The sequence below is a fragment of the Ascaphus truei genome, unplaced genomic scaffold, assembly GCF_040206685.1.
Source record: "Ascaphus truei isolate aAscTru1 unplaced genomic scaffold, aAscTru1.hap1 HAP1_SCAFFOLD_559, whole genome shotgun sequence".
NCBI lineage: Eukaryota > Metazoa > Chordata > Amphibia > Anura > Ascaphidae > Ascaphus > Ascaphus truei.
This window is the reverse complement of record NW_027456891.1, coordinates 30,001-42,500: the sequence shown is the minus strand read 5'-3', so window position 1 is coordinate 42,500 and position 12,500 is coordinate 30,001. Positions and strand designations below refer to the sequence as shown.

The 12,500-nt window shown below is 51.9% G+C and overlaps 1 protein-coding gene across 1 annotated transcript in view; it reads left to right on the top strand.

Moving 5' to 3' along the window:
- The window catches only part of LOC142485329 (serine/threonine-protein kinase tousled-like 2), a gene marked incomplete at its 3' end in the record, with an annotated part of 69,683 nt that overhangs the window by 29,668 nt on the left and 27,515 nt on the right, over positions 1-12,500 (top strand). Inside the window, 3 exon segments of the mRNA XM_075584382.1 lie at positions 2,546-2,615; positions 3,131-3,174; positions 6,775-6,876. Coding sequence (XP_075440497.1) covers positions 2,546-2,615; positions 3,131-3,174; positions 6,775-6,876 — 216 coding nt within the window.

Sequence of the window (12,500 nt, the reverse complement as noted above, 5' to 3'; positions counted from 1 at the left end):
ACCAGGGAATTACAGACCTGTAGCCTGACTTCAATAGTGGGGAAGCTACTTGAAGGTTTAATACGGGATAATATTCAGGAATACCTAATGGAAAACAAAATTATTAGTAATAGTCAGCATGGATTTATGTAGGATAGATCTTGCCAAACTAACCTTATTTGTTTCTTGAGGAGGTAAGTAGGTATTTAGACCAGGGTAATGCAGTTGATGTCGTCTACTTAGATTTTGCAAAGGCTTTTGATACGGTTTCACACGAGGTTGGTGTACAAAATAAAGAAAATTGGACTCGCTAATAATATATGCACCTGGATTGAAAACTGGTTGAAGGACAGACAACAGAGGGTTGTCATAAATGGAACTTTTTCAGGTTGGGCTAAAGTTGTGAGTGGAGTACCTCAGGGAACGGTACTGGGACCCCTGCTTCTTAACTTGTTTATTAATGACCTTGAGGTTGGGATCGAGAGCAAAGTCTCCATCTTTGCTGATGATACTAAATTGTGTAAGGTAATAGAATCAGAGCAGGATGTTATTTCTCTCCAGAAGGACTTGGAGAGACTGGAAACGTGGGCAGGTAAATGGCAGATGAGGTTTAATACAGATACATGTAAGGTTATGCATTTGGGATGCAAGAATAAAAAGGCGACTTACAAATTAAATGGGGATAATTGGGGAATCCTTGATGGAGAAGGATTTAGGAGTGCTTGTAGACAGCAGGCTTAGCAATAGTGCCCAATGTCATGCAGTAGCTGCAAAGGCAAACAAGATCTTATCTTGCATCAAACGGGCAATGATGGAAAGGAAGTAAACATATTTATGCCCCTTTACAAGACACACCTTGAGTATGGAGTACAATTTTGGGCACCACTCTTTAGAAAAGACATTCTGGAACTAGAGAGAGTGCAGAGAAGAGCCACCAAATGAATAAAGGGGATGGACATTCTAACTTATGAGGAAAGGCTAGCTAAATTAGATTTATTTACATTAGAAAAGAGGCGTCTAAGAGGGGATATGATAACTATATACAAATATATTCGGGGGCATTACAAGGAGCTTTCGAATGAACTATTCATCCCACGGGCAGTACTAAGGACTCAGGGCATCCCTTCAGGTGGGAGGAAGGAGATTTCACCAGTAACAAAGGAAAGGGATCTTTACAGTAAGGGCAGTTACAGTGTGGGATTCATTCCCCATGGAGACGGTGAGGGCAGATACAGGGATATGTGTAAGGAAAGGGATCTTTACAGTAAGGGCAGTTACAGTGCGGGATTCATTCCCCATGGAGACTGTGAGGGCAGATACAGGAGATATGTGTGAGGAAAGGGATCTTTACAGTAAGGGCAGTTACAGTGCAGGATTCATTCCCCATGGAGGCTGTGAGGACAGATACAGGAGATATGTGTAAGGAAAGGGATCTTTACAGTAAGGGCAGTTACAGTGCGGGACTCATTCCCTATGGAGACGGTGAGGGCAGATAAAGGAGATATGTGTAAGGAAAGGGATCTTTACAGTAAGGGCAGTTACAGTGCGGGATTCATTCCCGCCATGGAGACGGTGAGGGCAGATACAGGAGATATGTGTAAGGAAAGGGATCTTTACAGTAAGGGCAGTTACAGTGCGGGACTCATTCCCCATGGAGACTGTGAGGGCAGATACAGGAGATATGTGTAAGGAAAGGGATCTTTACAGTAAGGGCAGTTACAGTGCGGGACACATTCCCCATGGAGACTGTGAGGGCAGATACAGGAGATATGTGTAAGGAAAGGGATCTTTACAGTAAGGGCAGTTACAGCGCGGGACTCATTCCCCATGGAGACGGTGAGGGCAGATACAGGAGATATGTGTAAGGAAAGGGATCTTTACAGTAAGGGCAGTTACAGTGCGGGACACATTCCCCATGGAGTCTGTGAGGGCAGATACAGGAGATATGTGTAAGGAAAGGGATCTTTACAGTAAGGGCAGTTACAGTGTGGGATTCATTCCCCATGGAGTCTGTGAGGGCAGATACAGGAGATGTGTGTAAGGAAAGGTTGGATACCTTGTTAGACAGGAAAGGTATACAGGGATATACCTAATAAGTAACATGGGAGGGACGGTGACCCAGGGAGAAATCTGTTTGCCATTCTTGGAGTCAGGAAGGAATTAATTTTCCCCTTTATGAGATATCATTGGATGATATGACACTGGGGTTGTGTGTTTGCCTTCCTCTAGATCAACAAGTAAGTATAGATATAGGATAAAGTATCTGTCGTCTACATTTAGCATAGGTTGGACTTTATGGACGCACGTCTTTTTTCAACCTCATCTATGTAACTACGTAAGTTCTTTGCTTTAACACTGCGGCAGCGACCATAGAAAGCGCGTCCGTCTGCGACTCCCACATCACAGATCCGTCCGAGCGCACATTCCCAAACGGCTATTTTCTGCGCTTTCTGACGCCTCCGATGCATCGCAGGATTGTCTTCTCTCGCCCGCTCCTCTCGCCCCGTTACACAAGGACAGCAGCGCACACCTCTGCGTATGGTTTTAAAAGGTCTTTCTTCAGCAGACTCCGGAGAAGAAACAGAATGATCAGCGGACTCGCAAGAGGAAAGCCGAACCCTACGAAACCAGCCAAGGTAACAGACGGGTTCCCCGCTCGGGGCAGCCGTGCTCTTCACCTGTCCGTTCTGGGGGGGGGGGGGGGGGGTGTATCCGAAATCTGTTTAAGTCGAGGGCTTGGGTCCCGGGTATTTCTTTGTAGCGTTTGGTGACGGCCTAGCACAAGGCTAGTCCCCAACTCCAGTCCTCACAGGCCACCAGGTCAGGTTTTCAGAAGATCCCAGCTTCAGCGCAGGTGGCTCAATCAGTCCCGGCTTCAGCGCAGGTGGTGCTGTCTTCGATTGAGCCACTTATGCTGAAGCAGGGCTATCCTGGCCTGCTGTGACCCTTGAGGACTGGAGTTGGCCGCCCCTGGCATGGCAGGATAAAATGTGACAAGATTTGATTTCAGACAAATCAGATTATTATTATTATTTTTAAAAACTTTCCTTTCCTTCGTTAAACTCACGGCAAGTTGTTTGTTTATTTGATATGTTCAGTCCGTGCAGAGTAAATGTGACAAGCTCAGGGTTATTTTCTCTGTTTTCCCCAGGGAAGAACACTCCTCGAGGACATAAAATTAGTGATTATTTTGAGGTAAGAGCAGTCTTAAAATGTACAGTCCATCCACACGGAAAATAAATGTATTAATGCCATCAAAAGAATATCTAAGCGGCCCCGGTTATAACGTTCAGAAACGTTTACATAAAACCCGAATCATATATGTCTGCTTTAGCAGTCATTGTTTAGCTCAAAATAAGGGGGGACAAAATGGCCGCCAGCGAGAGGGATGAGCCTTATTGTACATGTCAAATAATTTGACCCCGATTTCCACGAGGAACGCTTTTTTTTTTAGCAAACAATTATCCGTCCCATGTAAAGATGTCAGTGTGTTATATTTATCGTCGTTATCATTGTCTGTTTGTAAAGAGCCAGCGCATTCCCCAGCGCGGTACCAAGGGGGCGCTACAGAGACTTCATCATTACATAAGCAGGAGTTATCTAGAAATCAGGACAAACGGATACAGAGGGGTAGTGTGGGCCCTGGTCCGGAGAGCTCACACTCTAGAGGGAATGGGGGACAATGTTGAAACAAGAAGGGAAAAGTGGCTGCTCGTTGTTGGTCGGAGTATACATCAGGATGGAGTATGGTCCAGCAGCACAGCTGATCCCATTAAGGTTTGGGGTGAGGATGTTAGGGGGTGTTACATAGCGTGGGGACTGGTGCAGCCGCACAGCTGATCCCATTAAGGTTTGGGGGTGCGGATGTTAGGGGGAGTTACATAGCGTGGGGATTGGTGCAGCCGCACAGCTGGTCCCATTAAGGTTTGGGGGTGAGGATATTAGGGGGTGTTACATAGCATGGGGACTGGTGCAGCCGCACAGCTGGTCCCATTAAGGTTTGGGGTGAGGATGTTAGGGGGTGTTACATAGCGCGGGGATTGGTGCAGCCGCACAGCTGCTCCCATTAAGGTTTGAGGGTGCGGATGTTAGGGGGAGTTACATAGCGTGGGGATTGGTGCAGCCGCACAGCTGGTCCCATTAAGGTTTGGGGGTGAGGATATTAGGGGGTGTTACATAGCATGGGGACTGGTGCAGCCGCACAGCTGGTCCCATTAAGGTTTGGGGTGAGGATGTTAGGGGGTGTTACATAGCGCGGGGATTGGTGCAGCCGCACAGCTGCTCCCATTAAGGTTTGAGGATGTTAGGGGGTGTTACATAGCGTGGGGACTGGTGCAGCCGCACAGCTGATCCCATCAAGGTTTGGGGGTGCGGATGTTAGGGGGTGTTTCATAGAGTGGGGACTGGTGCAGCCGCACAGCTGATCCCATTAAGGTTTGAGGGTGAGGGTGTTAGGGGGTGTTACATAGTGTGGGGACTGTCCAGCCGCACAGCTGGTGCCATTAAGGTTTGGGGGTGTGGATGTTAGGGGGTATTACATAGCGTGGGGACTGGTCCAGCCGCACAGCTGGTCCCATTAAGGTTTGGGGGTGCGGATATTAGGGGGTGTTACATAGCGTGGGGATTGGTGCAGCCGCACAGCTGGTCCCATTAAGGTTTGGGGGTGTGGATGTTAGGAGGTGTTAAATAGTGTGGGGACTGTCCAGCCGCACAGCTGATCCCTTTAAGGTTTGGGGGTGCGGATATTAGGGGGTGTTACATAGCGTGGGGATTGGTGCAGCCGCACAGCTGATCCCATTAAGGTTTGGGGGTGCTGATGTTAGGGGGTGTTACATAGCGTGGGGATTGGTGCAGCCGCACAGCTGATCCCATTAAGGTTTGGGGGTGCGGATGTTAGGGGGTGTTACATAGCGTGGGGACTGGTGCAGCCGCACAGCGGGTTCCATTAAGGTTTGGGGGTGTGGATGTTAGGGGGTGTAACATAGCGTGGGGATTGGTGCAGTCGCACAGTTTGTCACATTAAGGTTTGGGGGTGTGGATGTTAGGGGTGTTACATAGCCTGGGGACTGGTCCAGCCGCACAGTTGATCTCAATGGTGTTGGAGGGAGGGGGAGAGAGTTGGATGTTAGGGGTATGCCAGATAGGCTTTCATGAAAAGGTGAGTTTCCAGGTAGCTCATAAACATCTGTAAGCTGGGGGAGAGTCTGATGGTGCGGTGCTGGGGGAGAGTCTGATGGTGCGGTGCTGGGGGAGAGTCTGATGGTGCGGTGCTGGGGGAGAGTCTGATGGTGCGGTGCTGGGGGAGAGTTTGATGGTGCGGTGCTGGGGGAGAGTCTGATGGTGCGGTGCTGGGGGAGAGTCTGATGGTGCGGTGCTGGGGGAGAGTCTGATGGTGCGGTGCTGGGGGAGAGTCTGATGGTGCGGTGCTGGGGGAGAGTCTGATGGTGCGGTGCTGGGGGAGAGTCTGATGGTGCGGTGCTGGGGGAGAGTCTGATGGTGCGGTGCTGGGGGAGAGTGATGGCGCGGTGCTGGGGGAGAGTCTGATGGTGCGGTGCTGGGGGAGAGTCTGATGGTGCGGTGCTGGGGGAGAGTCTGATGGTGCGGTGCTGGGGGAGAGTGATGGTGCGGTGCTGGGGGAGAGTCTGATGGTGCGGTGCTGGGGGAGAGTCTGATGGTGCGGTGCTGGGGGAGAGTCTGATGGTGCGGTGCTGGGGGAGAGTCTGATGGTGCGGTGCTGGGGGAGAGTCTGATGGTGCGGTGCTGGGGGAGAGTCTGATGGTGCGGTGCTGGGGTAGAGTCTGATGGTGCGGTGCTGGGGTAGAGTCTGATGGTGCGGTGCTGAGGGAGAGTCTGATGGTGCGGTGCTGGGGGAGAGTCTGATGGTGCGGTGCTGGGGGAGAGTCTGATGGTGCGGTGCTGGGGGAGAGTCTGATGGTGCGGTGCTGGGGGAGAGTCTGATGGTGCGGTGCTGGGGGAGAGTCTGATGGTGCGGTGCTGGGGGAGAGTCTGATGGTGCGGTGCTGGGGGAGAGTCTGATGGTGCGGTGCTGGGGGAGAGTCTGATGGTGCGGTGCTGGGGGAGAGTCTGATGGTGCGGTGCTGGGGGAGAGTCTGATGGTGCGCGGTCGGGAATTCCAGAGAGAGGGGGCAGCACGGGAGAAGTCCTGCAGGCAGAGGCGGCGGGGAGGCGTGTCGGGGGGCGCGGCTGTGACATCACGGAGCTGGTTCTCTCTCATTGGGCGAACTGGTCACGTGACCTAGCCGTCGTAATAACGTGTTACCCGTGTAAATCTGGTCTGGTCGTCCTTTTTGTTGAATCGGTGTTGCCAGGCAGGTTTCGTGACGGGGCCCCCAGTGGCAAAATGTTAACCTTTAGCGGCGCGCGCATCAACCGCCTGCTTGATTGGGGAGTTGAGAGCTACTAACAAATCACCCAACAGCTGGAAGTGCAGCAAAACGCGTCGGGCCTTCGGTGATTATCCCAGTCATTTAGTTTGAGCGCTGCATAACGCACGGGATCCCGCATTGACGTTGGTGACCGTTGACGCTGGATCGGCCGCGATGTCCAGCAGCGGACCTCCCTGTGATTTAAGCCTCTTCGAGGTGAAATATTAAATATTGACCTAATTTGAGCCGTGCCCGATGACTTTAAATGTAGGGAAAGGAAGGCGCTGTGTTCCGAGGATAAAATAAACGTTTTCACCGGTTGTGCAAACCCATTCGCCGGCGGTCTCCTCGCCTGCGGCTCTCGCACCTAAACACCGTGCCTTCTTATCTTATTTCTGTGCGTGCGTAGTTTGCCGGGGGAAGTGGTCCGGGGACAAGTCCTGGCAGAAGCGTGCCGCCGGTCGCCCGATCCTCACCGCAACATTCCTTATCTAACCCCTTACCCTTACCGGTAAGTTCCTGTTGCGTTTGGCGGGAGGGGCGGGAGGGGGTTCTTTCTGATTTGGACTTACGGCGGTTGCTTCCGTAGCTCGCTTCCCCCCCCCCCACAAGTAAAGGCTTTTCTTCGCGCCTTTGTACGCGCTGCACGGAGGTCGTGACCTTAAGCAAACGAGGGTCAATCTGGATTTCAGGCAAAAGTTGACACACGTGTCCATTTGCATGTCACTTCCCAGAATCCCTTGCTGCAGTGGAAGCACTGTATGCTGGGTGATAATGGTGAAAGGCGGGGTTGCAGACCGGTCTAAGGCCTGGGACATAGTAGGATCAGCCTTTGCTGACCCGTGCTGAGGCGCGCTCACACTCAGCACTGAGCGGCTTTAGCAGGGGCTCGCGCACGCTTCCGCACGCTTGCAGAAGAGTGCGTCTTACCTAAATTTTAGATTTGCTGCTCGCCGGAGCGCAGGGCCGGTCACGTGCGCGGTTCGCCCAATGAGGGCGAACCAGCTCCGTGACGTCATTGGCCCGCTCCCAGACACGCCCACGGACGGCGCGCGCTCTAAGGCCAGGGAAAGCACCGCTTTCCCTGAGCCTCAGCACGCCTCCGCACGGGCAAAGTGTCTATGCCCGAGGCCTAAGACATGTGAATGTGCTCACAAGTGATATTCTTTGTTGGATATATATCTATATATAAAAAATATTCACATGTCTTAGACAGTTATGCAACCCTGCTTTTTGCCATTCAGCTAGCATACAGTGCTTCCACTACAGCAAGGGATTCTGGGAAATGACACACAAGTCTCTGTGCTCGGGATATAACGCTGGGTTAGTGTCTCCGTGCTCGGGATATAACGCTGGGTTAGTGTCTCCGAGATCGGGATATAACGCTGGGTTAGTGTCTCCGAGATCGGGATATAACGCTGGGTTAGGGGCTCTGTGCTCGGGATATAACGCTGGGTTAGTGTCTCTGTGCTCGGGATATAATGCTGGGTTAGTGTCTCTGTGTTCGGGATATAACGCTGGGTTAGTGTCTCCATGCTCGGGATATAACGCTGGGTTAGTGTCTCTGTGCTCGGGATATAATGCTGGGTTAGTGTCTCTGTGTTCGGGATATAACGCTGGGTTAGTGTCTCCGTGCTCGGGATATAACGCTGGGTTAGTGTCTCTGTGCTCGGGATATAACGCTGGGTTAGTGTCTCCGTGCTCGGGATATAACGCTGGGTTAGTGTCTCTGTGCTCGGGATATAACGCTGGGTTAGTGTCTCTGTGCTCGGGATATAACGCTGGGTTAGTGTCTCTGTGCTCGGCATATAATGCTGGGTTAGTGTCTCTGTGCTCGGGATATAACGCTGGGTTAGTGTCTCTGTGCTCGGGATATAACGCTGGGTTAGTGTCTCTGTGCTCGGGATATAACGCTGGGTTAGTGTCTCTGTGCTCGGGATATAACGCTGGGTTAGTATCTCTGTGCTCGGGATATAACGCTGGGTTAGTGTCTCTGTGCTCGGGATATAATGCTGGGTTAGTGTCTCTGTGCTCGGGATATAACGCTGGGTTAGTGTCTCTGTGCTTGGGATATAAAGCTGGGTTAGTGTCTCCGTGCTCGGGATATAACGCTGGGTTAGGGGCTCTGTGCTCGGGATATAACGCTGGGTTAGTGTCTCTGTGCTCGGGATATAACGCTGGGTTAGTGTCTCTGTGCTCGGGATATAACGCTGGGTTAATGTCTCTGTGCTCGGGATATAACGCTGGGTTAGTGTCTCTGTGCTCGGGATATAACGCTGGGTTAGTATCTCTGTGCTCGGGATATAACGCTGGGTTAGTGTCTCCGTGCTGGGGATATAACGCTGGGTTATGGTCTCCGTGCTCGGGATATAACGCTGGGTTAGTGTCTCCGTGCTCGGGATATAACGCTGGGTTAGTGTCTCCGTGCTCGGGATATAACGCTGGGTTAGTGTCTCTGTGCTCGGGATATAACGCTGGGTTAGTGTCTCTGTACTCGGGATATAACGCTGGGTTAGTGTCTCTGTGCTCGGGATATAATGCTGGGTTAGTGTCTCTGTGCTCGGAATATAACGCTGGGTTAGTGTCTCTGTGCTCGGGATATAACGCTAGGTTAGTGTCTCTGTGCTCGGGATATAACGCTGGGTTAGTATCTCTGTGCTCGGGATATAACGCTAGGTTAGTATCTCTGTGCTCGGGATATAACGCTAGGTTAGTGTCTCTGTGCTCGGGATATAACGCTAGGTTAGTGTCTCTGTGCTCGGGATATAACGCTGGGTTAGTATCTCTGTGCTCGGGATATAACGCTGGGTTAGTGTCTCTGTGCTCGGGATATAACGCTGGGTTAGTGTCTCTGTGCTCGGGATATATCGCTGGGTTAGTGTCTCTGTGCTCGGGATATAACGCTGGGTTAGTGTCTCTGTGCTCGGGATATATCGCTGGGTTAGTGTCTCTGTGCTCGGGATATAACGCTGGGTTAGTATCTCTGTGCTCGGGATATAACGCTGGGTTAGTATCTCTGTGCTCGGGATATATTGCTGGGTTAGTGTCTCTGTGCTCGGGATATAACGCTAGGTTAGTGTCTCCGTGCTCGGGATATAACGCTAGGTTAGTGTCTCTGTGCTCGGGATATAACGCTAGGTTAGTGTCTCTGTGCTCGGGATATAACGCTGGGTTAGTGTCTCCGTGCTCGAGATATAACGCTGGGTTAGTGTCTCTGTGCTCGGGATATAACGCTGGGTTAGTGTCTCCGTGCTCGGGATATAACGCTGGGTTAATGTCTCTGTGCTCGGGATATAACGCTGGGTTAGTGTCTCCGTGCTCGGGATATAACGCTGGGTTAGTGTCTCTGTGCTCGGGATATAACGCTGGGTTAGTGTCTCTGTGCTCGGGATATAACGCTGGGTTAGTGTCTCTGTGCTCGGGATATAACGCTGGGTTAGGAGCTCCGTGCTCGGGATATAACGCTGGGTTAGTGTCTCCGTGCTCGGGATATAACGCTGGGTTAGTGTCTCCGTGCTCGGGATATAACGCTGGGTTAGTGTCTCTGTGCTCGGGATATAACGCTGGGTTAGTGTCTCTGTGCTCGGGATATAATGCTGGGTTAGGGTCTCTGTGCTCGGGATATAACGCTGGGTTAGTGTCTCCATGCTCGGGATATAACGCTGGGTTAGTGTCTCTGTGCTCGGGATATAACGCTGGGTTAGTGTCTCTGTGCTCGGGATATAACGCTGGGTTAGTGTCTCTGTGCTCGGGATATAACGCTGGGTTAGTGTCTCTGTGCTCGGGATATAATGCTGGGTTAGGGTCTCCGTGCTCGGGATATAACGCTGGGTTAGTGTCTCCATGCTCGGGATATAACGCTGGGTTAGTGTCTCTGTGCTCGGGATATAACGCTAGGTTAGTGTCTCTGTGCTCGGGATATAATGCTGGGTTAGGGTCTCTGTGCTCGGGATATAACACTGGGTTAGTGTCTCCGTGCTCGGGATATAACGCTGGGTTAGGGTCTCCGTGCTCGGGATATAACGCTGGGTTGGTGTCTCTGTGCTCGGGATATAACGCTGGGTTAGTGTCTCCGTGCTCGGGATATAACGCTGGGTTAGGGTCTCCGTGCTCGGGATATAACGCTGGGTTGGTGTCTCCGTGCTCGGGATATAACGCTGGGTTAGTGTCTCCGTGCTCGGGATATAACGCTGGGTTAGTGTCTCCGTGCTCGGGATATAACGCTGGGTTAGTGTCTCCGTGCTCGGGATATAACGCTGGGTTAGTGTCTCTGTGCTCGGGATATAACGCTGGGTTAGTGTCTCTGTGCTCGGGATATAACGCTGGGTTAGTGTCTCTGTGCTCGGGATATAACGCTGGGTTAGGGGCTCCGTGCTCGGGATATAACGCTGGGTTAGTGTCTCTGTGCTCGGGATATAACGCTGGGTTAGTGTCTCCGTGCTCAGGATATAACGCTGGGTTAGTGTCTCTGTGCTCGGGATATAACGCTGGGTTAGTGTCTCTGTGCTCGGGATATAACGCTGGGTTAGTGTCTCCGTGCTCGGGATATAACGCTGGGTTAGTGTCTCTGTGCTCGGGATATAACGCTGGGTTAGTGTCTCTGTGCTCGGGATATAACGCTGGGTTAGTGTCTCTGTGCTCGGGATATAATGCTGGGTTAGTGTCTCTGTGCTCGGGATATAACGCTGGGTTAGTGTCTCCGTGCTCGGGATATAACGCTGGGTTAGTGTCTCCGTGCTCGGGATATAACGCTGGGTTAGTGTCTCCGTGCTCGGGATATAACGCTGGGTTAGTGTCTCTGTGCTCGGGATATAACGCTGGGTTAGGGGCTCTGTGCTCGGGATATAACGCTGGGTTAGTGTCTCTGTGCTCGGGATATAACGCTGGGTTGGTGTCTCTGTGCTCGGGATATAACGCTGGGTTAGTGTCTCCGTGCTCGGGATATAACGCTGGGTATGGGGCTCTGTGCTCGGGATATAACGCTGGGTTAGAGTGTCTGTGCTCGGGATATAATGCTGGGTTAGGGTCTCCGTGCTCGGGATATAACGCTGGGTTAGTGTCTCTGTGCTCGGGATATAACGCTGGGTTGGTGTCTCTGTGCTCGGGATATAACGCTGGGTTGGTGTCTCTGTGCTCGGGATATAACACTGGGTTAGTGTCTCCGTGCTCGGGATATAACGCTGGGTTAGGGTCTCCGTGCTCGGGATATAACGCTGGGTTAGTGTCTCCGTGCTCGGGATATAACGCTGGGTTAGTGTCTCCGTGCTCGGGATATAACGCTGGGTTAGTGTCTCTGTGCTCGGGATATAACGCTGGGTTAGTGTCTCCGTGCTCGGGATATAACGCTGGGTTAGGGTCTCCGTGCTCGGGATATAACGCTGGGTTAGTGTCTCTGTGCTCGGGATATAACGCTGGGTTAGTGTCTCTGTGCTCGGGATATAACGCTGGGTTAGTGTCTCTGCTCGGGATATAACGCTGGGTTAGTGTCTCTGTGCTCGGGATATAACGCTGGGTTAGGGGCTCTGTGCTCGGGATATAACGCTGGGTTAGGGGCTCTGTGCTCGGGATATAACGCTGGGTTAGTGTCTGTGCTGGGGATATAACGCTGGGTTAGTGTCTCTGTGCTCGGGATATAACGCTGGGTTAGTGTCTCTGTGCTCGGGATATGACGCTGGGTTAGTGTCTCTGTGCTCGGGATATAACGCTGGGTTAGTGTCTCTGTGCTCGGGATATAACGCTGGGTTAGTGTCTCCGTGCTCGGGGTATAACGCTGGGTTAGTGTCTCTGTGCTCGGGATATAACGCTGGGTTAGTGTCTCCGTGCTCTGGATATAACGCTGGGTTAGTGTCTCTGTGCTCGGGATATAACGCTGGGTTAGTATCTCTGTGCTCGGGATATAACGCTGGGTTAGTGTCTCCGTGCTCGGGATATAACGCTGGGTTAGTGTCTCTGTGCTCGGGATATAACGCTGGGTTAGTGTCTCCGTGCTCGGGATATAACGCTGGGTTAGTGTCTCCGTGCTCGGGATATAACGCTGGGTTAGGGGCTCCGTGCTCGGGATATAACGCTGGGTTAGTGTCTCTGTGCTCGGGATATAACGCTGGGTTAGTGTCTCCGTGCTCGGGATATAACGCT